The sequence below is a fragment of the Mesoplodon densirostris genome, chromosome 10 (assembly GCF_025265405.1).
Source record: "Mesoplodon densirostris isolate mMesDen1 chromosome 10, mMesDen1 primary haplotype, whole genome shotgun sequence".
NCBI classification, from domain to species: Eukaryota; Metazoa; Chordata; class Mammalia; order Artiodactyla; family Ziphiidae; genus Mesoplodon; species Mesoplodon densirostris.
This window is the reverse complement of record NC_082670.1, coordinates 61,335,840-61,362,476: the sequence shown is the minus strand read 5'-3', so window position 1 is coordinate 61,362,476 and position 26,637 is coordinate 61,335,840. Positions and strand designations below refer to the sequence as shown.

At 44.9% G+C, this 26,637-nt stretch overlaps 1 protein-coding gene across 1 annotated transcript in view; it reads right to left on the bottom strand.

Moving 5' to 3' along the window:
• Positions 1-26,637, bottom strand: part of ITGA9 (integrin subunit alpha 9) — a 363,172-nt gene that overhangs the window by 126,717 nt on the left and 209,818 nt on the right. The window contains exon 18 of the mRNA XM_060108991.1: positions 6,633-6,783. Coding sequence (XP_059964974.1) covers positions 6,633-6,783 — 151 coding nt within the window. The remainder of the gene's footprint in view (positions 1-6,632; positions 6,784-26,637) is intronic.

Below are 26,637 nucleotides of genomic sequence, written 5' to 3'. Positions count from 1 at the left end.
TAAAGAATAATCCACTGAAAGCTGTGGAAGCTGCCCTGCAGCTTTTCCCCGCCAAAGCTGAGTTTAATTCAGAACTCAAAGCACTCGCTCCTCAGAAAAAGCAAAGCTGGGCTTCCCTTCCAGCATCTTTCTATATTATTGTCACACCTCCCATGTTAGACCCTGTAATGGAGTAAATAAACGGACACAGGCCCGTTCCTCCATTGCAGCTCCTCCAGAAGACTAGGAGGTGATACAACAACTCATCAGTCGAATCCAGTGACTTACAACCAATGGGTGACGAGCAGGAACTACACTTCTTACAAACAGGAAGTGCTCCAAATGCGATCAAACGCATCACAGTGGAGGGTCTATGTTCTCCCCACTTGATTCATGATTACTCATCCTCCTCACCTGTCTCCCTCCTCCAGATTATCATATTAAGTGAAGTCAGAGAAAGACAAATACCCAATGATATCACTTATATGTGGAATCTACAAAAATGTTATTTACAAAACAGAAACAGACTCACAGCCATAGAAAGCAAACTTATGGTTGCCAAAGAGGACAGTGGGGGGGAGGGGGGAGAGATAAATGTGGAGCTTGGGATTAACATATACATATTACTATATGTAAAATAGATAAAGAGGGAAGAGATATGGGGATATATGTATATGTATAGCTGATTCACTTTGTTATAAAGCAGAAACTAACACACCATTGTAAAGCAATTATACTCCAATAAAGATGTTAAAAAAATAAAATAAAATAAAATAAAATAAATAAAATAAAATAGACAACAAGGACCTACTGTATAGTACAGGGAGCTATATTCAATATCTTATAATAACCTATATGGGAAAAGAATCCAAAAAAGCATAGATATATGTATATGTATGTGTAACTGAATCACTTTGCTGTACACCTAAAACTAACACAACATTGTAAATTAACTATACTTCAATTAAAAAAAAAAAAGTAGGGGACTTCCCTGGTGGTCCAGTGGTTAAGACTCCATGCTTCCGATGCAGGGGGCATGAGTTCGATCCCTGGTCAGGGAACTAAGATCCCACATGCTGTGCAGCACAGCCAAAAATTAAAAAAAAAAAAATTCATGAACACCACATTTGGGTTGACCCTCTCCAATTCCCTCCTTCCCCTCAATACACACTCACACTCCAGTCTCTGGCTAGCTGATCTGCTGCCCAGGGGTAGACCTGAAGTGCCATCAAGGCTGCAGACAAACTAGGTTCTACCAGAAATCCAGGTCCATGTGCCAAACAGGCAGGCAAGACAACAGGACTAGAACATGTGGAAAACAGCAAAGCGGGAGGTCACGACTGGTGGCCTACAGGCTGGATGCAGTCAAGCGGACATGTTTTGTTTGGCCCATACAATGTTCAGAGAATATTTTAATTAGCTGCCAACACCATGAAATTTCACATAAAAATGTGGATTTTTGGCTTTTGTTGAAAAATAGTAAGTCTGGCAAACTGGTCCTCACTCCCACCTGGCAACAGGTGACCGCTGCTCGGTGTGGGCTGCCTTCTGTGGAATAGGCTGGAATCCTCCATTTTTCCACAGTCTCCACTGCTTCCTACTGTCCCACACCCAGCCCCCTTCACCCATTTACAACACCTGCCTTGCCCCACTCCTGTGGACTGTGAGGTGTGTGCCTGCAGAATGCCAGTGAAGTGCTATGAGGCCAACTTACAACTTCTGGAAGCCTAGAAAGTGAGGTGCTCAGGGTGGAAGTGCTGGTGAGCCCTGCGCAGATGGCTTCCACCTTTCAAGCTGCTCCAGCCCACTTCCAGCTGCCAGGATCTGCATCTCTGTGCCTGAGAACATCGTTCCAGAACCGTGTAGATGGCTCTGGCCATGCACATTATAAGACATTAGTACTGGCGAATGAACACCCCCAAGAAGGCTTCAACCACTGACTCTTTGGGAGGGGGTGTAAATCTCCAGCTCCCTCACCCCTGAAGCCTGTGTTCTGTCCTGTTTCCCGAGCTACCCTGCAGGATGAAGCCCCATCACCCACTGTGGTACCTGGTGTAAAAGCATCCTCTTCATTAGCTGCCTTCACCTGCCTGTATCACTTCACCTCCTTACCAGTGTTTCCTGCACCTCTCAAATAAATGAACTGACCTCAATTTCTTGTTTCAAGGTCAGTATCTGGGAGACCCAAATCAAGAGTGCACGCTGTGGAGAAGAGACTAGGTCAGGAGCCTGACCTTCCTCTCTCTTCTTTCCCAGCATGGGCTTCCCTAATTCCAAGGCTGCGTCCCCTTTGTACCCAAAAAGTCAGCTGGGAGCTCTCCCGCACCTGCTTGAAGCTTACAATGTCCGTGTGCGTGTCTGTTTCCACGTGTGCATGGCAGTCAATATCATAAAGATGTACTCATGAGCCCAGCCTCTTTTTTTGAGTTTCTCTCGCTCATGTGAGTTATTCAAGAGTGCAGGAGTCCTACCTGACAAGCTACTTCAGCACAGAACAGCAGGTATCAGCATTCCTAAAATGTCCTAACATCACCCTGCCACTAGGAATCGTACTGGTCCTTTGTCCCTCATGGGCAACCTCTTTCCATCTCGCTGGATTCCTTTTGTCCCTCCTCCTTTGCTCTCCTCTGCTGTCTCACCCTTACTCCAGCCCAGCTCTGGACCTCACCTCCCAAATAAATTCACCCACCCCACCCGCTGACCCCAGGTCTGCAATGTTGGCACCGGCTGACACCAACTCTTCAGAGGCCCATCCATCTACCCCTAGCATTTGTCTAAGGATTTTGTCCAACCCAAGACTAGCTGTCACAGTAGCGACTTGCTTCACCTTTTCATCTCTGTGCTTCAAAGCAACTTCTCAGCACCTCTGTAGAGCAGCTGGCATCTTGTACTTTAAATGCTGCCTGATATGTCTTTCACCCTATTAGGCTCTGAGCTCCCTGGGAGCTAGGACCAGCGCTTATTCCTCCTTGTGTCTCCTAGCAGCTGGTATAGTCCCTGGCACTCAGCAGATACTTAATCACTGCTGTCCAAACAACTCCATTCCTGTTCCACGAATGCAAGAAGAGCTAAGTCCCTTTGTGCCAAGTAGCACCAAGGCAAGAAATGACAACTCAACTTTATCTTGATTCCAGTGCCACATAGCTGTATGACTCCAGAGGGCACCGTTCATGTTGTATTCTGCGGAACTGTACTCTGAGGTGTCACTCACATAGAGCCCAAGGTGAAAGTGACCCTAAAGTTGTATGATGCAGTGGTATTCCAAACCATGTTTTCTCCATTCTTATTCTCTCTTTTAGCTTTATGTAGGTGAGAGAAAAGTCAACCCTGTGCAGCCCACATTCTTTTTGTTGTTGTTGTTATTGTTGTTGTTTTTGCAGTACGTGGGCCTCTCACTGCTGTGGCCTCTCCCATTGCAGAGCACAGGCTCCAGACGCGCAGGCTCAGCCGCTCCGCGGCATGTGGGATCCTCCCGGACTGGGGCACGAACCCGTGTCCCCTGCATCGGCAGGGGGACGCCCAACCACTGCGCCACCAGGGAAGCCCAGCCCACATTCTTATAAGCAGTCTTCCCTTAAAGGAAGAACAAATCCATGAAAGAAGCCTCGCATGAGATAGAAAAATCCATCTCAAGTTAGATTTTTTTTTGTTCAGTCTCAGAAACTGATATATCACTAATTGTGTGATGACAGAGAAGACTGGAGACCTTGTAGTCAGGGCCTGGGCCCTGAGTTGCTTTGTGACTCTGGACAAGAGGGACAGCTAGTCATCCACCCATCCACCCAACTATCCATCTACCCACATCACCTGTGCAGCCATGAGAGGGGCCTGCATGGGTGACCTCTGAGCTGAGATGTGAGGTCGGAGCAGTTCATTAAACAAACTGGGGCTGGGGTATTCCTGTGTAAAGGCAGCTTCAGTAATAAAGTATGAATGGATTCAAGCATGTATGTGGGGGATGGTGAACAATGAGGCCAGGGAGGAAGGGAGGCAGGAAGGACCAGGCTGGGAAGGGCCTCCCAGGAACAGCTGAGGAGCCTGAGCTCCATCCTGAAGAATGTGAAGCAGGAGGAGTGACAAGATTGAGTTTCTTCTCAAATTTTTATGGTAAAACAGATTATAGGCTTATTTTTTATTAATCTTTAAAATTATGTATTTACTGAGGCAATAATTTTTTTACATTTGCTTAATATTTTCAATATTTGTAAAAATTGTTTTTGCTTACTTTTAAAATTTGGCTTTAATACACTTTTTATTCAACAATACGCTGTATCTGTAACTGTTTCTCAGGAAGAGTTTCACGGCTATTCAAGCTTTCATGACTTTTGTGGCAGATGCTGCCAGCGCCTTGCTCGTGTTCCCTGGAAACACCCGTAGGGCTGCTCACTTGAGGCCAGTCCCCTTCCAGGCCCAAAGCTCCCCCATCTCTCTGCCTGAGTTGTTTCCTGGCCCCAGGAAGTATGGCCCAGAGCCAAGGAAGGCTGCAAAGGCTGGACAGTTAATGCCTTTGGAGTGATTCTCCATGGATGAGCAGCAGGAGTTGGTGGATAAACCCTCCAGCAGCTTCCTTACCCTGCAGAGCAGTGAGTCTGAGGGGTGTTCTAGACTCTCTCTCAGAGGGTCTGCAGCAGGATGGAGCCCGCACTGCCCACAGCACCACCTGCCCCTCTGTGCACACTCTCCTGTCTCTCATCACTCACCATTCCCACACCGTGCCCCACCCCCACCCCCAGAGACCACTCTCTAAACTACCGACACCACCATCAGTGTGTCTGGGTCTGCTTTGGGGGGAATCCAAATCAGGAGAGTTAGTAGACTTTACAAATTCTTATATATTCAAGGATATCTTTATTTTGCCTTTACCATGGAGGGCAAGTTGGTTGGGTATAGAATTCTTATTTCACCATGGAACAATAATTTCTAATTATTGCTATTAATGTTACAGAAATCTATAGAAAATGGCTTTCTTTGTTTTCTGTTAGGTACGAGTAGTATCATTTTTATACCTGTAAAATTAGAAATGTCATGAGGCTATGTGTAAACATTAAACTGTTCTTAACACTTTTGCCTAATATCTGCAGCACCCATTCAAGAAAACGGAGATCCTTCTTTGCTGTCTACTCATGTCTTCTATTCCAGTGATTCTGGAACTGTTTCTATTTGCTGATTCTCCAGCTTCCACCTTCCATACCTAGTCTTCACTGCCAGCCTTCTCCACTGCTCTGTTCTTTTTCTCTGAATTCTCAGAGATCTCCTCAAATACACCCTTTGCAACAATGAATCAACTTCCTGTACTGCCAATTCTGCTCTTTCCTGATCATAACACATATTTTTTCCTTTTTGGCCATGCTGCAGGGCATGCAAGATCTTAGTTCCCCAACCAGGGATCTAACCCAGGCCCCCTGCAGTGGAAGCATGGAGTCTTAAGCACTGGACCGCCAGGGAAGTCCCCATAACACTTATTTTGATTCTGTCATTACCTTCTTGTTTTCATTATAATATTTCCTTATCCCACTCAAAACCTTTATTTTTGCTTCTCTCTCAGCCCATTCCCTTTTCTTCAATGCCTCTGTGGCCTCCCTTACCCTGGAGCTCCAGAGGCTACGGAATATCAGAGAGTCTGAGATGACCGCTTGGGACGTTCTTGAAGCGCCTTTCAGGATGTCTCCATATGCCCCAGCTGCCCCCTAAGCCGGGCAGGGTTGGCACAGTCCTGTCCGAACAACTGAGTCTAGCAGGACCTGTGCCTGGACAGAGGCTGCCCACTGCCCAGAGGCACACCAAGCGCTCACCTGTGGGCAGGGCCAAGGTTTCCCTCGGAAAGTGATTCCGGCTCCATTTTTACACAGACATCAAAGCGCTGCAGTTCAAATCTGTGAACACTTTGAAAAGCTGCAAAACTTCCCATCGGAACAGCTGTCCACAGTCAGGCAACCACCAGGTAGAAGACGGTCTATCCGAGTCCACTCATTCCTCCTGCCGCCTATGGTTGAGACCCATTACTCTTTCTTCCCCAAAGTGGTTCACTGAGGGGCATTATGGGACCACAGAGAATCCCAGATCCTTTTTCCTTTCCGAGTCATGCTATTTAAACGTCAATCATGCAAATAAATTAAATCGCTCTTTAAAACTCACTCAATTCATGGAAATAATTTAATTTCCTCAATTCACTAAAATATCTCAGAACTAAATCAATATGCCAAAGCAGAGGCAGATGTTCATGACTCTCGAATGGAAAACATCAAAGGCACCATTGGTGATAACGCGCATGATAAGCAGTGATCTGTTCTCATTTCTTATCTGGTTTTTCACAACAACTACTGACCTACAGTGGGAATACTCTAGAACATGCGTGTGCCGGAGACGATGACTGTATCATCTCAGAGAAGGGGCCAGACATAAAATTGTGCAGAGAGGGTTTCACAAGAAAGAAGGGATGGGAAACAGTGTGAGATACGGATACGGCTCTGATGCACCGTGGGTATTTATGGTTTCTTCTCTGGCTTTACCAACAATGCTTTCTAAGTTCAGGAGGAAAAAATTATAATAATTCCAAACGATCCTCCACATAAAGGAATAATCTCTGCAGAATCACTGTATATTCCAAGGTACAATGAAAGTCAGCAAATGCACTAGATGTGGGTCCTTCTTACCTTCTGCCACATGTTGATGAAGAAGAGCTCCCGGGAAACGTTGAAGGACACGTTGGCATCATAGGCATCGTCCCCGAGGTTGGAGATGGAGATGTTTAGGGAGATATTCTTCACAGCCCCCATAGCCAGATACGGGGTTCTGTCATCAACACTGCAAGGAAAAATGAACAGCAATGAGTGTTCTGAAGCTTTTGCTGATATAACATGAGGCATCAGGGGATAGCTGAGTGGGGGCAGAAACTCTGCTGGGATCAGAACTACAAGTTCCAGGAAGCCCGGTAACTAGCCATGCGTCCTGGGGCACTCAGTCAGCCCCCATGGGCCTCAGCTTTGTCATCTAAGCACGGGGAGTTCTATGGTCCTGTGTTGCCCAACTCACTAAGCTGTCTTGTGGCTCATGTGAAATCTAATGCATCCAACTTGGAAAATTATAGGACATTTAATAACCTATACATGGAATTTGGTCATATAATAATTTATTCAAATATTTCTGAGCACCTACTACATGCCAATCACTACTCTAATGTGTTAGAGAAAGCAGTGAACAAAAGAGAGTTCTTGCTTTCCTGTAGCTTCAAGGAGACAAAAAACACATACACAAAGAAGCAAACATACAGGTCAGATTGTGATAAGAGCAACGGAGAAAACTTACAAAAGGTAAGAAGGATAGAGGACACCAGATTTGGAGGGAGAGTGGGGTGCAATTTTAAATAGGCTGGTCAGGGAAGCTTCACTGATGAGGTGACCTCTCAGTAGAAATCGGAAGAAAGAAAGAGAGCAAGATACCCAGATATCTGAGAACTAGCAAAGGAAAAGTTGTGTCTGGTGTATTCAAGGGCAGCAAGAAGACCCGTGTGGCTGGAGAGGAGTGAGTAAGGGGCAGAGTGGGAGGAAATGGGCTTAGAGGTGAAGGGAGTGGGGGTGGGCAGACCACACATTGTGGGCCATCCCCAGGCCCATGATTTGCCTCTGAGACAGGAGCTCCTGCAGGCCTCTGAGCAGGGCATGGTGTGACCTGACTTCAATGTTTAAAGGCTCACTGGATGTGATGTGAACAGTCCGGAGTGAGTGGTTGGTTGGGGGAAGGAGAGAGCTTGGTTTGAAGGTTCTTGTAATAATTCAGGTGTAAGAAGATGGCAGCCCAGACCACAGTGTAGAAGCTGAGGTCATATTCTGGATGTCTCAAAGGTTGTGCCAACAGATTTTGCTTATGGACTGGATGAAGGGAAGAGGGGTCACTTATTGAGATGGGAAAGACCATGGGTATAGAAGGTCAGCAGAGAAAATCCAAATGCCTATTGGATTTTTAAGAAGAGATGCTGAGATAGTTGGATGTAAGGGTCTAGAGTGGAAGCAGGGGTCAGGGTTGGAGGTATGCACTTGGGTGGACTAGAAATGATCATTAGGGAATGCATGTAACTAGAGAAGTCGGGGTCTCATGTTTAGGAGCTAAAGATGACGAGGAGCCAGCAAAGGAGACTGAAAAAGAGTGGCTAAGGAGATGGGAGGAAAACCAAGAGAGACGGTCTCCAAGCAGCCACATGCTTCAAGAAAGGAGTAATCAGTTTCATCAAATGTGGCAATCTAACATGAGGAATTAGAACTGGCCACTGGGGCTTCCCTGGTGGCGCAGTGGTTGAGAATCCGCCTGCCGATGCAGGGGATACGGGTTCGTGCCCGGGTCTGGGAGGATCCCACATGCCGCGGAGCGGCTGGGCCTGTGAGCCATAGCCGCTGGGCCTGCACGTCCGGAGCCTGTGCTCTGCAACGGGAGAGGCCACAACAGTGAGAGGCCCGCGTACCGAAAAAGAAAAAAAGAAAAAAAAAAGAACTGGCCACTGGAATTAGCCATCTGGAGGCCACTGGTGATCTTGATAAGAACTGCTGAAGTGCAGTGACAGGGATAATTGGAGTTGGTCTGAGAGAGGTAGGAGGAGAAGAAATGGAAACAATAAGCACAGCTGACTCTTTGGAGGAATTTTTCTATAAAGGAAAGCAGAGAAATAGGATTGACAGCTGGTGGGGAAAGTGGGCTCAAGGGAATTGTTTTTTTCTTTTCAGATGGGAATTATCATGGCATATTTACATGATTACAGGAAGGATCTAATAGGGGACAATTAATAAAGACATGACAGGGCACAGTTGCTGGATGGCCTGGTGAACAAACGGAGGGGCTGGCCTCAGCTGGTACGAAGTGAGAAAGTGGAGTGCATGGCCCAGATGCATCAGTAGAAGGGTGGTAGGAACAAATGAAAGTTCCCCTGTGATTGCTTCCACTTTGCAGTGAAATAGAAGCAGCGTCAAAGACTGGGAAGGGAGGGGGGAGAGGGGAATATCTGAAGGGTGAGGAGATGGAGGGAAATGGCAGCCCAGGAGAGCGGAGGAGTGAATGGACCATCAACGGGATGAGGATAATGGTGGTGAGGATGATGACAAGGATGAAGATGCACATGAGGCTGATGATTATTAGATAATGTGAGTTTTGGACAAAATAAATTCACACTGGAGGCCGATCTTTGACTGGCCAGTCAGTTAGTGGCAGATGTGATCAAGCATATGAGGGTTTGAGTAATGGACAGTTGTTACTTTTGGCCACTCAGCATCCTGACCCGTTTTTGTTTGGGGGGAATCTCAAGAGAGGTGGAAGAACTATCAGCAGAAAAGAGGCAGACCCTCCCTCTGCCCTGCTCTTGGTCATTCAAGTGTGGGCATTTAACTAAGTGCAGTCACGTGATCTAAGGGTGTCAAGTGGCCTCAGTGTAGGGGGTGGATGCTGCCAACTGGGGCCACGAATTGTGAGGGCTGACCAATGACACCAGGGCCCTCTGAGATCATCTGAAGTGGTTGCAGAGGAGTTGAGAGCCCAGGGTTGGCATCCTGGGCTAAGCCTTGCCTCTCCCTCCTGCCTAGGCTCTGAACCAACCCGTATCCTTCTAATAAATTCCTTTTCCACTTAAATTAACAAGCACGTTTATTGTTGTTTGCAACCATTAATACAGCATGAAAGAGAAGAGAACTCTCCAAAATCTCAGTAGGCTATAAAACTTTGAAATATGCATTTTTGTGGGGGAGGGGATCATCATTACCCATCCATGAAGAGAGGACCTCACTTTCCTGCACACCTGGCATGTCAACAAGAATAACGTGCAATGAGAGATCTGATGGCCTTGTTTTTGGAAGCAAGAGCTCTGAGGATCCAAACAAGATGTGAAAAATTAACTTGGAGAAAAGTTTCAAATTCTTGAATGGCCTCCAGTAAATGAAGACCCTGACCTCAACCTACTGTGGCAATTATTTATTATTGTTGGCCATTTTCATTTTAAACAATTGATGGGTTATTTCTGTCCTCCTGTTTGCTTTTGTAAGATTAAAGATGTAATTCTCAGGCCTTGAAGAGTTATGAGAGAGCATTAGCCTTGCGTTATCTCAAGAAGGAATTGCCTAAGCACCCACAAGTAGCCTCAGAAAGTATCCATAGTTTCCAAATGAAATATTAAGCAGAGAGACAAGACAGAAAAGCCCAGGACCATGGGGCAGGGGCTGCCTGCTCACTCCAGTTTTGTCATTCATGTGATCAGCCTCCTTCCCTTGTGTGTAAACGGCAAGGGATCAGGCCAGGGATGTCCAACCTTCTGCCAGCACCTAAAGCCTCTGTCACTTAATCAGGCAGCAAGGTCACTCCCAGGTTTTCAAAGTCAAGTAAGGCAAACATGGCTCTATGATTAAGGGAAGCCAGGGACTTTCCAGGGCTGTAAGCGAACTCAGACGTTTTAACAAAAGAAGCCTCAAAGCTGTTTCCACTCTTTCTTCACATCTGAAAATCCACGTACAAAACAGTAGATCTCTGCTTCCAAAGCTATTCTTAGAAATGCAATGCAATGTAGTTTGCCTGGTGCTGGGTACTTTCAAACAAGTTGTCCTGAAACCTTCAACAGCATGACAGCATGAAAGGTTCCTGATGTCAGCTGTATATTTAGAGATGAGGAAATCGAGATGCAGGGAGATAAGGCGGTCAAGTTGCTGAGCTTAGCACTCAGTGCCTCCTGTGCCTTCAAAGCCCGTCCCTCTCCACCGCTGCCTGCGTTCTCCAGCCCCTTGCCTGTCACACCCTTAGGATGCCCTTTCTGGTCTCCCATCTGGGTGAAATAAATCTCCCTATTATGAGCTTCTTCAGCCCCAGGGCTCCACCAGCCCTTCATGGCATTTCCCAAGGTTGTCATGACACATTTATTTGTGTGGCTGCTTGATTAAGGATGATCTCTCTCCCCACTAGGATCTAGGCACCAGGGGGCAGGGACTTCTGTCTGGTTTTGCTCATCATTGAACCCTCAGAGATAGAATGGTGCCTGGCACATAGTAGGTGCTCAACAAACCCTTGCTGAATGAATGAATGGCATGTATGACCTCCCCACAACAGATCATGAGTTCAACCTTCACATTTACAAGTGAAGATGCTGAGCCCCCCACAGGGGAGTCCACTCTGATCAAGGTCACCAGGCCATGGAGGTGCTGAGCTGGAGCTGGTGCCAAACTTCCTTCATCATGAAGGCTGTCTGAGCTACAACTCTTACATAATCTTCAGCTCAGCCAGGAAGGGCTTTGGCAAGAAATGTCATTTAATGACATCTGAAAAAAAGAGGATTCCGTGAAGACCAACCTCTCGGACGGGACTGCTAAAAGAGTAAAACAATGAGGCACAGTGTTTTTGTGCCAAACATTCCACGGGTGCTTTCTGATTTATTGAAGAACAATCTTTCTAATTTTCAAGGCATTTTAGTCTCTGAGAAATTCTCCCATTAATTCTAATTTGATTTTGCAGTCTTTTAAGTGGGTCAGATTTCTATGTACACCAATGACTCTGGTGTACTTTTATATGAAAAGCATGATTAGTCACTAACATAATGTACAAACTGTACAGTTTCTATAAAGTTTATCTTACAGCACACATACAGCCTGCTGGAAACATCTTGCTCATGTTTTATCAAAAATAATAACTGTCCTAATACATCTTACAGCAGCTGTTTGTGAACATGTTGGGTTTATACTGAAGTTTAGCGCCAATTCATTCAATACTCCAAATGTCAGATGCTGCTACGGGCGTCTTAGTGGCCGTGTGGTACCTGAGGATCACTATAGAAACTGTACTTTGACCTCACTCATTACTGTACATTAAAAACACATACCATTCAAAGTTCCTTATTGGGTAAATGCAATACATTTCCATACCAAATCATCTTATGCTGAACCATTAAAGGTCACTAAAGCAAATTCTTCCTTTTCTACCATCACAGAAACAGTTTTATGCAGATAATTCTTTGGTGAAGATGTTAAGGAAAGAAACTAAAGCAGCTAAATTGGTGTTTAATAATTTTCTGTTAGATCATTTTAGACCTTCCTTAAGTCTTAAAGATATAAACAATGACTTTATTTAAATAACTTGTGGTTATAATCTATCTTTTATAGAATATAATACTTTTATTTTCTTTTGCTGCTAGTTTAAATTTAACCTGAGTAAAGGATGCTAAGACAGGGTTAGTCAAGCACATTCTAGTCAACTGTATTTGAGTTCACAAAACTTCCTGTTATACTGTCATTAAGATTGACATTTTATTTATGAACCACAACTATATTTGATAATGACAACTAGGGTAATACTACAGGGCAGCCAAATCCACCTGCTCTTTCCTTTCCTGCCTTCCTCCTTCCATCCTCCCTCCCTTCCTCTTTCTAATCATTTATCCATCCATCACTTTTTAAAACTACCTTCTCAATTTAGGCACCAAGGATGCAGGTTCCAGCCCTCAAGGAATTCACAGTCTAGTGGAGGAAACAAACATGTGCGACATAAGTTAATGTCAATATGTGCTACGTGCTGACCCTTAGGGATAAGGAAACATCCTTATGAGACCCTTACAAGACCCTGTATGCGATGAGAGGACAAAGAAGGGATTCTGCAGGGACAGTGGGGTTAGGGGAGGGCCATCAGGGATATTACACAAAGTATTATCAAGGAAGTGAACCATGAATCCTACAGTTAATGGAATGATAGCCCTGTCAACAAAAATTTGGCTAAGATCGATTGTCCACACCCACACCCCCACACACTAGTTTCTCCATTCATGGAAATCATATTAAAAAGGACACTGTGAAGCAGAACATGTTCTCCCATAGGAGAAATGTCAAAATCGGGGGCCGCGTTCCTGAGTAAGGATTCAGCATCCAACAAATCACAGATATCCTCAACAATGTGCCATAAAAGCAGTGACATAAATTATAGCCACTGTAATTTAAAATCATAAACAATTCCTAGTCTTAAAAATGAGCAGACATCATAAAATCAGAAATGGAATTTGACAGCTGGATGGGGACTCATTTGAGTCATCATTTTGCAGATAAAGGCCAGAATTAACCACTTTCCTGAGGCCACACAGAAGATAGTGGCAGAGCCAGGCAGCCCTCCTAACTCCTGGGCCAGTGATTCTCCCTGTGTGCCCATTGCTCCTAAAGTACATAAAAATACAACTAAACAGTATAAAAGTTACATAAAACTTATTTGGGTATAGGATGAGAAATGAAATTGTAGTTGCCTTCTTACCATTTAGAATATTTAGAATACTGGGTGGTGTCATCTCTTTACAAAAGCTATTGTGAGTGCTTATTTTTCCTCTTGACAATTTTCCTTGAAATTGGTGGAGGCATTCAGGATGACTCCAGATGCCTTCAGCAGCTATGTTGGACAATCTCCCTCTTGGCACTTTGTTGACAACTATCATAGCTTTTCAACTTTTAGTGCTTAAAATTACAAACATGAAAAAAACCACATAAAACCATGGTTGTTCATCGATGTCTTCCTATGAGGAATATGAGCACAAGGCACCAAATAAATTATTATGTGAAGGAGATGCACCATGAAGCTGATAAGACAAGTCATGCCAAAAGAACAGGTGCAGTATAAGAGGCAAGAGAAATCCAGAGCAAAGAAATCACTGCAGACTGACGCTGCTCTAAGAAGTTCCCTAAGAGATGTAGAAAATGAGCACATTTTAAAGGATAAGGAGCAAATGGGGGGACAAATAGGAAGGACATTCCAGGCAGAGAAAAAAGTAAACAAAAGATAAAGGGATGGAAGTGACTCAGAAATAACATGGAAAGAGGCAGGAAAAGGACATTCTTAGCAATAAGATGGGTAGGAGGACAATATTGATAGAATGTGTAGGCTGTGTCCAGATTCCCATGGACCTTGGATGTCAGAGTGCTGAGTTTATCCTCTAGGCCAGTAAACTTAACAGTTATCTTGAGTCACCAATGCCAGGTGTGTTGCAAATAATTTGTTAATAAATAATAAGGCACCAAAGTGAAGGTATTGCAAAACGTAGTAGGCTATGTTTGGGTGGTTCTGCTCCTGTCCCTGGGCGTCTTATCTCTACAGCCTCCAAGGCTGCAATTCCATCTGCCAGCATCCCCATCTTTAGCCGGAGGACCTTTTGCTGCAGGCCAGCTAAATGCCTAAGAATTAAGCCCCTGACATTCCCTGTAGCAGCCCTCAAACAATGACTGATGGGAACTGGTGTATAATTACCCCAGCTCTCTCATCTACTAAGTGAGACAACACAGTACGTTCTGGACCTGTGCTGTCAGATATGGTAGCCACTGGTCGCATGTGCCTTTTCAGCACTGGAAATGCGGCAGGTCTGAATTAGTGTAAAATACACACCAGATTTCGAGGACTTAGTGCAATAAAACAAAAAAGGATTTAAAATTTTCAATCATTGCTTTAGTATTAATTACATGTTTAAATGATTTTTGATACACTAAATAAAATTTGTCACACCAGTTCCACTTTAATTTTTCAATGTGGCTACCAGAAAGTTTAAAAAGTTTAAAGCCTATTGGTCAGCACTGTTCTAGATTCTCAGCAAATTCTACGTATTGTACTTTTAACATATAATATGGTTGTCTGTAATTAATTTTCAATGGCACAGATTTGCTCATGTTACTTGCAAAGTAGAGGTCTAGGGAAAATAAACTGGGGTAAAAATAAAATTGAGTATTTAAAGACATAAAATTGATAATATTTAGCTCCTGAAACTCACTTGCTTATAAAATGCTGTAATGAATATTGTAAAATTTTAAAAAAAAGGTGTCCCACATATGTACTTTTCTGCCCCAGAAGATAATTTTGACTTTTACCAAAATGTGATGCCCCAAATGTACACTGGGCAAGGGGAACCTCATTGATTACATGTGATGTGGTGCAAAAAGGAGGTAAACCACACAGATCTAGGCCATCAGGAATGTCCTGAGTTATCGCATCTGTGCAATGAAGGAAGAATTTATGTGCCGACTCCAGTCACTGGTTGAGGGATGTTGTGGGAAAACAAGAGCATCTATTCCCAGCACCTCTGGCCTGCTACCTGGACTGCTACCCGGTGGGTAGAGTAGGCAGAGAGGCAGTTCTGGGAGCCGGACGCCAGGCCAGCACATAAGGGTAAAGGGATTTGACAGCGTTGACGGTGCCTGTGGTGGGACCCTATGCCAGCTTTATGACCTGGTGAATACGGCCTGTTTCTGGCAGGTCAGATCAACTAATCCTGTTATCTCTGACCATCTGAAAGGGGCTCCAGGCCTTCGAGAAACCCCACTCCACCCCTTGTGATCCACATCCTGTTCACTTTCCTTCTCATGCCACCGTCACAAGGATCCACTTCAGGTGCCACAGTCTCTGTTTCTTCCCATGGTTCCAGGAAACATAGGTATGGGTGACTGAACACACCCCTAACCCAGGGCTGACCGCCGGTGGGTTGCACCAGGGGCACTGTTCTGGTTGTCTATGCCTGGTGACTGCTTCTAAAAGGTAGGTATGCCTGCTGTGCAGGTTGTTAACTATTTTTAATATTGTCCCTGCCCTAAACCAGTGCACCTTAAGGTAAGTCACATAGCACACCACCCTTGCTGAATCTGAGGAGTATATATTTCTGAGCTTCCCCAGTGCAACTCACTTTGGGGACAATGACTAGGGACCAATTAGAGAAGACGCAAATGGCAGCAAGCACAAATTTCTGAACCCATTTTTGCAGGGCAGGCACTCTGCAAGGGGCTGTCCTTGGCTTCCCAACCCAGGAAGGCAGCTGTCAATACCTCCAAGGCGCAAGTGTTGACACCACTTTGTCCTAGAATGTCATTATGGTGATTGGTCTTCAGCCTCTGTTCACCTCTACAGGATGAGAGTTTTTATAGTCAAGCCTACTGCTGCATCTGAGAGTTGCTTCAAAGCCCCTGAGATTCTTCATTACAGAAGCACTTGCATTCAAAGAGCCAGACTGGAGGCCTTGCCTCTGTGACACAGGCAACTCCTTAGCAATCTATACAAAACTGTATAAAAACCCATTCTCAAAATCCCAACACTTGTATGTCACGAAAGGAAAAAGCTGCCAACATCAGCCTTTAGAGGTAAGAAGCCACTGGGAATGCCTTCACCATATTCTGTACACATAGAATATTATGAAGGCTAAGCCATGTCCTGGGGAGTAAATGATAAAAACATCTCTGAGTCAGACGTGGAGTGATACACACATTTTTATAAGATCAAAGTTTAGAGACTCATGGTCTTTTAAAGCTGAAAAGGACTTCAGAATTGATTACAGAGCAATCTCCTCCCTATTTTGCAAAGACATTGAGTACCAAGTGATATAAGTGACTTAGGAACTTATTGGGTAATTAGTGGTAGTACCAGTTCACCTAGTGGCAGTGCCAGGATTCAAACACACTGTATCAGTCAGGGTGCAGCTAGGAAAACAGAGTCCATGCCAGGTAGTTCACTGGAAGAGATTAAAACGGGGAACTAGGAACAAAGGTGCTAGAAGAGCCAAAAGAGAAAACAAGGGGAGATGAGGAAAACCAGAGATTAGAAGTAACTATTATCCATGAAGCTGGAGGGACTGAGGGAGGCGGTTGTGACCAGAGCTGGGACTGCCAAGAAGAGGCTGAGACCACAGAGGGGATGTAGCTATTACCAGAGATGCTGCATGAAGTGGGTGGGGTTGGGGAGAAATACCTTGACTCTTCTCTTTCTCCCTCCCTTCAACCTCTCAACAGTGCTCTCATTGGCCAAACTTAACAGGAAGTCTGTTGGCAAAGGAGCCTGGGAAATGTAGTTTTTCAGAGTCAGGCTCCTATGAACAGAGCAAAGAAAAGTGGGGAACAGATAAATGCACTATGTTTTTAGATTCTTAGTCCCTTACTCTCAGCTTGCAATAAGTTAGGGAAGCTATCCTTTCCCCAGTTTTCATGCGATGGAACTCTGGACAAGGAAACCTCGAGTTCCAGCAAGGGACTACAAAGGATTCAGTCCCCACGGAATGTTCCAGTGTAAGCTCCAAAGTTCCTCCTTCCTACAGGGATGGGAATTGTTTTTGTATTGCTGGCTCATTTTAGTTTTACTTTGTTAGTTAGTTACTTAGTTTAATTAGTTTTACTGCCTATTCCTATAGAACTCACTGAAACATCAAAGTATATAGAATCCAAATACCAATTTTCACTGCCATGAAAAGTCATTAAAGTTTCCTGATTTTGAAGGTTCTAGCTATTGTGGCAAACATTTAGGAATTTATTTTATTAACTAAGACCACCAAAAAAGATATCACTTTTTTTTTGGTAAAAACATATTTTTTAGTCAAAAGAATCACCAAGAAATGCCCAAAAAAGATACTGTACCTAAAATGTACACTTTTGAATAGATTTAAGAAATCAAATCTAATCTTGTTTTATATTTTAATATACTCTAGAATGGTAGGAGCTGTTACTTTTGCCCAACTATTCATCTTGTCCTGTGGTTATCCTACAGCTAGCCCCACATAAGTCCAGGCCAGGGGAAACTTCCTGTGGTTTACAGCCTCACCCCACAATCATCTGCTCTAACCCATTTGATGATCCTCATACCGACCAGCTCAGGATCCCCTCATTTTATACCCTGCAACCTATTTTGCTTTGTTCAAAACTCAGTGCCACGTCGGGGACCCACCTGCTTCTCAGGTGTGCCCAACCCACATAGCTCTGTCACCACTCAGCTTCTCCTCCTGACTTTGGTTTCCCTGGATACACACCCCAGTCACCTGGCTGGGCTGCAGCTGAATCCCTGGGTCACTTACACAGGTTGTCCCAGACCCCCACCAGCATCTATCTGGGCATTTGTCTACTTTCAAATACACTTAAAAAAAATCTAAACAGCAACAATCTACATTAATTAATTTCTGCTTTTGTTTTAAATCCATAACTTTAAGGAGCTTTAATATTCATATTGTTTATATCCTCAAAAACTGCATAAACCAATAATACTGTTAAACAGAATATGCTATCTGTATGGGTGTAGGTTTCAACCTTCTCCAACGGTGGGCTATTATACATAGAGTTTGAGATGTGCTTCATATCTTGCCATGCTTTATAAATCCCTTCTAATCAGGCAAAACAGACCCACATGGCTATTAACTCCAGACAGAGATCACGGGGCACCTCTGTAAGGCATGTCAACTAAAGTTTACAGCGAGTCAGGGAAATGATTCCTGGGAGTGAATTTCTGCTTTGAAAACCACTTACGTGAAACCAGAAATACCTCTATCTCCCTCATACGTACCCCCTTTGGATGGTTTTATGCTCATAAAGTAAGAGAAAAGTATTTACTAAGGTGATCTGAACTAAAATAGTGGTTTCCTTAGCAACATTCAGATCTTTCGTGTAAATATGTTACTTAAAAAAAAAAATAACATGGCTATATCCTCACTGATTTTGCTAGCATCAATGTGGCCCCAGCTCTGGCTCATTTAATAACTCATTTAGTTATAGAATCAGTATTTGCTTCAAAGGCTACCTTCTTTCTAACAAGGCAGACATGAGAAGCCTGAATGCCCTCCCTGCCCCTCCAAGAAGCTTAGGCTTCCTCCTCCTGCCCCATCTGCTTAACTGTGAAAAGAACTGCTGGTTTCCAGCGAACAAGAGGAATTCAAATCCTCATCAGCCTCGACTTGAGGAGTAGTTTCCGGAATCACTAAATCTTACAACATCTGGAACAAATCAGGTTCACTCACTGTAACAACTGGATTAAAGACAAAGAGTACTTTGGGGGGCAGAGGAATTCCCCAAATTTGCGGGCTGCCCAGAGGTCTGATGTCATGACGGGGATGGTGTGCAGCGACGGATGACCTGACCAGCAGCGGCCCAGTGCCACCCTGCACCACACACACCGCCCGTTAAACTCGGCCACCATGCATTTAAAATGCAAGAAGCGAACCTGCATTTCATGACACTGGCAGGCCAGACAACTCAAGAGAGCCCAAGTCAGCAGGGCCACCGTGATCCCTCCGCAAATAACTCTGTCATGGCCATCATTTTTCCCTGTTTCTAGCTCAAGAACCAAATGGGGGATGTAAATGGTCACAGACAATAAAGTGTATTGAAATTACAAGCCTCCCTGATTTGGAAACTTCTTCCTGTGAGGTGAGCAGTCATAGGGGCCAGAGAAAAGTGGCTCTTCCCACCTGGGTCCCCAAAGGTAGAAACAAGAATAGACACTCCAGATGCAGCACTTCAAACAACCACATATGTGCCCATTTGTGCACAAAGTGGCTGCCACATTTACCACGATGCCCAGTTTCTCTGCTTTGGGCCTGAAGCGTTGGTTTTCTTGAGCTCATCAAAGCTGTGATAGACAGTTACCCGTGTCTTTAACAAACCCAAACAAGGAATGAATGTTTACTTCATCACCAGTGTATCATAGACGCTGGGAGCTACAGGGTCAGAGAAACACTTCCTCCAGCGGCTTCTAAGTTTGACCCCATGTTAAAAAAAGAGAAAAAGGTATAATAATATGACACCAGCCTTATAAGAAAGTCTCAGTTCTGGATATTGTAATAAAAATCTTTTGTCTATTCCAGTAAGCAGAGCAAAATGTTTGTTTCTCCAACATGTATCTTTTCCCCAAATCAGGGAAAACTTCTAGAACAGGGGTTTTTACCTGTTTTTGTCACCAGATACTCTAGGCAGTCTAGTGAAGTGAATGGACCCCTTTTCAAAATGTTTTTAAATGTATAAAATGAAAAATAGAGTTATAAAGAAACCAGCTATACAAAAATACAGTGATAATTATGTTTAAAAATATGTGGTTTATGAATACGGGTTTTTAAAATAACACTGAATAATAAGATTTGGTGGTAGATCACATAGCTACCATAACTTTGAAGTAGAGATGAATGTGAATGATATTTTGAAATATGTGCAACATTGTAACTGGATGTGAAAATATCAGTGATTTCTATGTGTGACAGTCACAGGTCCTGCTAATGTTACTCTGTTTTGTCGTCTACATTGACAATTGACTACGATGCTAAATTTTACTTTGAAGTTAGTGAAAATAAAGCTGTGATTGTTTTCCTATCTAAATTCACAGACCCCATGAATTCAAAGTGCAGACCACCAAGAGGATATGAACCCATATCCTCAGGTTAGGAACCTGTGTCCTATGGCAAGTGAGAGGGAGGGACTAATTCAGTGCTGATGAGTCACCAATGATGATGAGAGGCCAGGTGAAGGGAGGGATGGACAGCATGCTTAGCCTCCGACATCAGGAGGAAAGGGAAGACGTGCATTTCTGAAAGGTGTAGAATAAGAGATTTGTAACTGCTGTTGGTTTCCTTCATCTCAATCCTACTCTTCCAGGTCTAACCATGAGCCATCTTTAAAATCGATGAACCTGGGGAAGCTGGACAGAGAGGTGCGTAAATGAGAATTTTCTCCTTCTTGGCTCAGGCGGTTAAATGAATCATGTTCTTCCACACAAAGAACAATTTTCTTCCAGAAAAAAAATACGAAAACTTGGGATTTCCCTGGTGGTGCAGTGGTTAAGAATCTGCCTGCCAATGCAGGGGACGTGGGTTCGATCCCTGGTCTGGGAAGATCCCACATGCCGCAGAGCAACTAAGCTCCTGTGCCACAACTACTGAGCCCGTGTGCCACAACTACTGAAGCCCACATGCCTAGAGCCCGTGCTCAACAAGAGAAGCCACCGCAATGAGAAGCCTGCACACTGCAACGAAGAGTAGCCCCCGCTCACCTCAACTAGAGAAAGCCCACGAGCAGCAATGAAGACCCAATGCAGCCATAAATAAATAAATAAATAAATAAATAAATAAATAAATAAATAAATAAATAAATAAATAAATGAAAACTTAAAAAATGTGCCTTTTTTTTCCCTTGAAGAAACACAATTGTGGACTGAAACAATGGCATTCACCTCTTGTTCAAATCTCATTATCACAGTAAACATTCTCAAAAAACAGCCAGCACTCTTGGCAAGGAAGGCTGCTCACTTCACTTGAGCAGCTTGTGACTTTTATGCCCTGAGGACTGTATCTGCCCTTGGCTCCCACAGGGAGGACATTTTGCAGTGAAAGCTATATCTCACAGGGGGCCCCTCTCCTTTTATCCCTGCATCTGGATAGTCCTCTTTAAAAACAAAGTCCTGGGGAAGAAGCAACCAGAAGTATTCCTAAAAGACACAAAGTCCCACTCACCCCCTGAAGGGACCTCCTACTCATCACTCCACAGTCCTGGTTTTTAAAAATCCAAAAACCCTCCAATTCCAAGAGGGCAGGTAAACACCCACCGGCAACTGTTTTCCCCCACTCATATCTGATAAATACATTGAATTTGGTTTCCTTTTGAAACTCACGGTTCTGAAAAAGATTCATACTTCCTGGCCAGGAGATCTGAGAAGGAACAGATTGTGAGGTGCGAGCTCTCCAGCATCTCAGGTGGGGTTCCCTGGCAGCAAGGCTTCGGGTGGTTGTGAGGGATGCCACGGGAAGCAGGACTGGAGTGGGGAAGAGTCTGAGCAAGTAAGACCAAGGTGGTCTTGGGTAGAGTCTAGCCTTGGCCTGATTCACAGGGGGCTCTGGAGCACAAAACACAGCATAGAGTTACTGGCACTTGAGGCAAGAGGCTGGCTTTTTGTACCTTAAATCAGCAGTCATTGGAGAGGGCTGCCCAGGATGGGTGTAACCTCTCAGGCAAGGCGACTTCCATGAGGCAAGGGCCCTTCTCCAGATAAGAGGAAGGGCAGCTGTGAGCCTTGGCAGGGGACACTTAATGGCAGCTGGGAACGGGGCACCTGTACCATAAAATGATCTGGGCGTGGCACCAACAGCCTCCACCCAGCCTCATCATTTTTGGATCAAGATCACCTGGAATGGAGTCAGGGAGGAAAGCTCATAAAATCTAGAAGTTCTTTACCTAGTACCTTCCCTCTCGTGGCAACTGCAATGAAGTGATTTATGGGCAGCTCATGTTCTACCTAAGCCTGTCACCTTGGCCCTGGGAGGAGGGGCAGTGACCTCTGGGGAGAAAGCCAAAGTGGTCTTTGGTTTTCTACCTACCAAGAGAAGCAGGGCCACTTTCTGATTTGCCTGAGTTTATATCAGGTGGCTCTAAACAAATTTGGGAGAGATGCTAATAAGAGGGCATGTGCAAGAAAAATATGTGCGGGGGAAGATTTACTTCAGAAAACAAAACAACTGTGCATCTTTGGAATTTGGCTTTTCTTCCAGTAACTAAGTCTGTCCCAGGACGGGTGAGTCTAGCGTTTGTGGCAAGAGACCAACACCACAGTCACACAGAATAAACTGCAAAAATCTTAGCCAAAAAACCAAACCAAAACAAAAAAACCCCAACAGCATGTGGCTCCCCGTTTGCTCTTGATCTGAGAGAAGTGAACGATCCATTTGCTATATTTTTTGGTAAATCCTTTTCTTAGGTTGAATGTCCAGCGAGAAGGAAAACGACAGCCATATCATTTTGGCCCTGCTGAAAAGATGCTTACGCATAAAACCTCTGATGGTTGGCTCTATTTGGAAGCCAAGGAAAATATTAGCAAATAATATTTTCTTAGGTACACCTGTGAGGTAGATCCAGACTTCCTGGGTGGCTGCGGAGGGAGCTGTGAGCATGGTCCCAGCCTCTTCTATGGTCGCCATGGTTACCCCTCAGCTCTGTCTTCAAGGCTCCTCTACAGATTCCCCATCCTCTTACCATCCAGATGGAAAATCTTGGTTAGTGTCTGCTCAGCAGGGGGAGAGCTCTCCCTGAAGCCCAATATTCATTGGGATGGATCTCTGCTGCTCATGTGTGGTAGGGCCTCACACCAAGGCTGGTTCACCCTTTAGGAAACTACAAATCAGATCCTCCTGGAGATAGGAAGGTATTCCCCAAAGTCATTCCAACGAGTAAGCAGCGTGTCAGAGTGGGAACAAGAAACAGGCTATTTAAAGACAGAGGCCACAGGTCTAATGGCTAGAACACTGGACTTGGCCTCAGGAACCTCCCAGCAGGTTTTCTTTCCTGCCACTGCTACTGACCTTTCTATCTGACCTCAGAAAAGTGACTCAAATCCCTATCAGCTTCTTGTTCTGCATCTGAAATCCGCGAGAACCACCAACCATGAAGAGGCTTCGAGCTGGGCTTCTTTCCATCCCGCCTGAGTTACTGTGTAGGACAGTGGAGTCGCTGTCTGTGCTCCTCCTGGGGCTGGGCTGGAGTCAGGGCTGCAAAGCAGCACAGCTGCTTGGCCCAGCTCTACCCAGGTCCCTCCTGGGATGATGGAGTGGGCAGAGGCCTGATCCTCTCTGCCTGGGATGTGCCATGGACACTTCCCTCACCTGCCATTGCTGCTATCCTCAGGAAAACAGGAACAAAGCTCCCAGCCCTGCACCTGGCTCATGGGTTTTCACTACAGCCAAATGCCCTTCAGCAGGTGGGTGATACACAGTGCCGCTCAGGAGAGAAGGGGAAACGGAGTAAGTTGCAGACACGTGCAAGAGGAAATCAAGTTACCACAGTAATGGAGAATGTTAGGGGTTTGGAAATGCGGAAAGAAAGCATTCCCCGCAAGTTAGTGGAAAGAAGCCGCGGTGTCAAAAGGTAGTATGACACTCCTGCTGGAAATTCCAGAATGAATTCATCAACTGAGATTCTTTGAGAAAGTGGGTGTAGAAGACGTCATCCACGCCCTTGCCACCCACCTCAGACTGTTTCAAATGATCTTGCTGACTTCCAGCTGCCAGTGTCTGAATCTCTGTAGCTGAGGACCTTTCTTCAGAACCAGACCCAGCTGCTGTCGGCCACAGGCTGGAAGGTCATACCCAAACCCAGAGTAGTGCTCAACCAATGACTCTCCATAGCTGGTGTACAAGCACCCCAGCCCCTTCACCCCTCAGAGGCAATAATTTTAAGCTGTGTGCTTCCCACCATTCCCTAGCATTTCCCTGCAGGATGAAGATCCAGTATCCCCTGCAGCAGCGGGGTATGATGGGCTGATTGGTAGCCTTTCCCTATTCACATCCTTTGTCTTATGACACATAGCTCCTCCCAGCAGTAAGCAGAGTTTATTTCCCCATCTCTTGAATCCGGCTGGCCCTGTGACTTTGCTTTGGCTAACAGAATGTGGCAAAAAGTGAAAACAGACCAGCTCTATAACAGGTCTCATGAGGCCTTGTGCACTATGTTCTAGATTTTGGACCCCCAAACAGAGACACCTAGCCAACGTGAAGTTGGCTGCAGGTCCATGAGGGAGCCCAGGAGACCAGAAGACTGAAGCAGATGAGCCACAGAATCTGGAGCTGAATAAATGGTGGGTTTTCCATGGCATGAAGTTTGGGGTGATTTGTTACACAGCAATAACTAACTGATACACAGGAGACGGGGTGGGCCTCTTCCCTTGTGCTTCCAGGGAACTCCCTCATGTTCCCATGATTATAGTGATCACAGTGAATTATAATTACTGTTTTCATGTGTGTTTCCCCTTCTAGACCAAGAGCATAGTGTGCAGTAGTTTGTCCCTATTTGTTTTCACCAAGCCTGGTACATCCATGGCAAGTGCTCCATCGATATTTGCCATATAAATGAATACACCAGCAGTGTATCACTTCTTGTCAGTTGAGTAGAAGTATTCTGGAAAAGTACTGCACTCTTCAATACCTCTTCCAGTGTGTGAATGGCTCTTTGCTTGCCTTACTCTGTTGGTCACCTTCCCAGGGGTTACATCTCACCCTCCGCCTAGGTAACTCCAACAGAAGGACCACCCACACACCCATTCATCCTTGATGTGGTCCTGAAATGTGCGGGAGACACCTACTGTCTCCCTAGGGAACCCCCATCAGAGCAAGGGAGAGAGGAGAGTGAGGATGAGGAATCCTACTCTCATTCAAAAGGTTCTATTCATTGGAGCATTTCACCTTTCTTTCAAGAACATACCTTCGAAAAAAACATTCCTATTTCCAGAGATTCCAGAAACAGCCACTACAAAAGCCAGCTGCTCCCGATCAACAAACTTCTGCACTTTTTTGTCCCAGATTTTAGAAAGACAGTGGAGGAAAAAGAAAAAAAATAATGAATCACATGGCTAATATTCTGGTCAGGGCAAAAATTTTCCAAGATTCTGATCAGCTCCCACTCATCTTTCTTCATAAAATAATAATAATAATAGTGATGATATTACATTTGAGGAAACTGCTGACATGCCAGCCACAAGCTCACAGTCAAATCTGAGGCCCTCCAAGGAGAGAAAAATCCAGCCTACATGTATGAAGAATATCCTGACTCGATGCTTGGACCACCATTTTGGCCCAGCAGGACTGGTGTCTGTGGTCTCCAGTGAGAAAAGCTTTTGAACAGCACCTCACATGTCAGACAGCACAGGGGAAGCATGACTGGGGATGGATGGAGGCATCTTTGAGGATGGATTTTTTTACCCATCCACCTCCTTTCTGAATTGGGGCTTTTCACACAGAGGAGGACTCTTCCCCCAGCTCTCCAGCCTTGGTCCTTCTGGTCCAGAGCCAACCTCAGCAACTGAGGCCAGTGTACTGGAAGAGAGCAGGATGCAGAATTGGACCCTCCCAGCTTTAATCCCCACCCCCAGCCCCGACCACCATGAGTCCTTGAGCAAGTCACCTGCCTCCCTAAGCCTCTGCGTCCTCCACACTAAAAAGAGTGTAATAATACTTACTTCTTAGTGTCACTGACCGGATTAAATGAAATAATAATGCTAGCTCTCATCTACTGAGTGCTTACTATAAGCCAACCTTTTGGAAGCACTTAAATATGTTTTAATTCGTTAAGTATTCAAAACAACTTTAATAATATGTTGCTATTATTTCTCCCATTTTACAGAAGAGGAAACAGAGGCACAGAGGTGTGAAGCAACTTGCCCGAGGCTGTGCAGTTGTGCAGACACTACAGTGGACTCTAGCACCTAGAGTCCTAGTATAGGGTACCTAGTACATGATGGGAACTCAATAAACAGGCATCTCTTCCCTTTCATAAAAGAAGACAACTTTACTTCTACCCTAAGCTATGCAGTTGATGACTTTGGTCACTGTACCATTTTTAGGAAGGTGAACAATTTGTTTCAAACTCTAAATGGCACTCTGGGTATAGTGATCCTCCTCTTGAAGGCTGGTTTTTCATGGATGGAGCCACCCATCTCCAGCCAAGCGTTTTAGGAAATGCACTTGGTCCCCCACCCACACCACAAAAATAGCCTTACTAAGGCTACAACCAGAAGACTATTATATGTGGCCACTAGATGGTTCTTCCAACTTCATATATATTCTTTTTTTTTTTTTTTTTTTTTTTTTTTTTGCGGTATGCGGGCCTCTCACTGTTGTGGCCTCCCCCGTTGCGGAGCACAGGCTCCGGATGCGCAGGCTCAGCAGCCATGGCTCACGGGCCCAGCCGCTCCGCGGCATATGGGATCCTCCCAGACCGGGGCACGAACCCGTATCCCCTGCATCGGCAGGCGGACTCTCAACCACTTGCGCCACCAGGGAGGCCCCATATATATTCTTACTGTGCCTTTACACCTGCCTTAAGAGTTCTTTCATTATTGGAGTTGGCTAGCCAGAAGGCACTGAAATTTCCACTGGTCTCCTATAGGATGCAACAAAGAAAAATTTTTTTAACT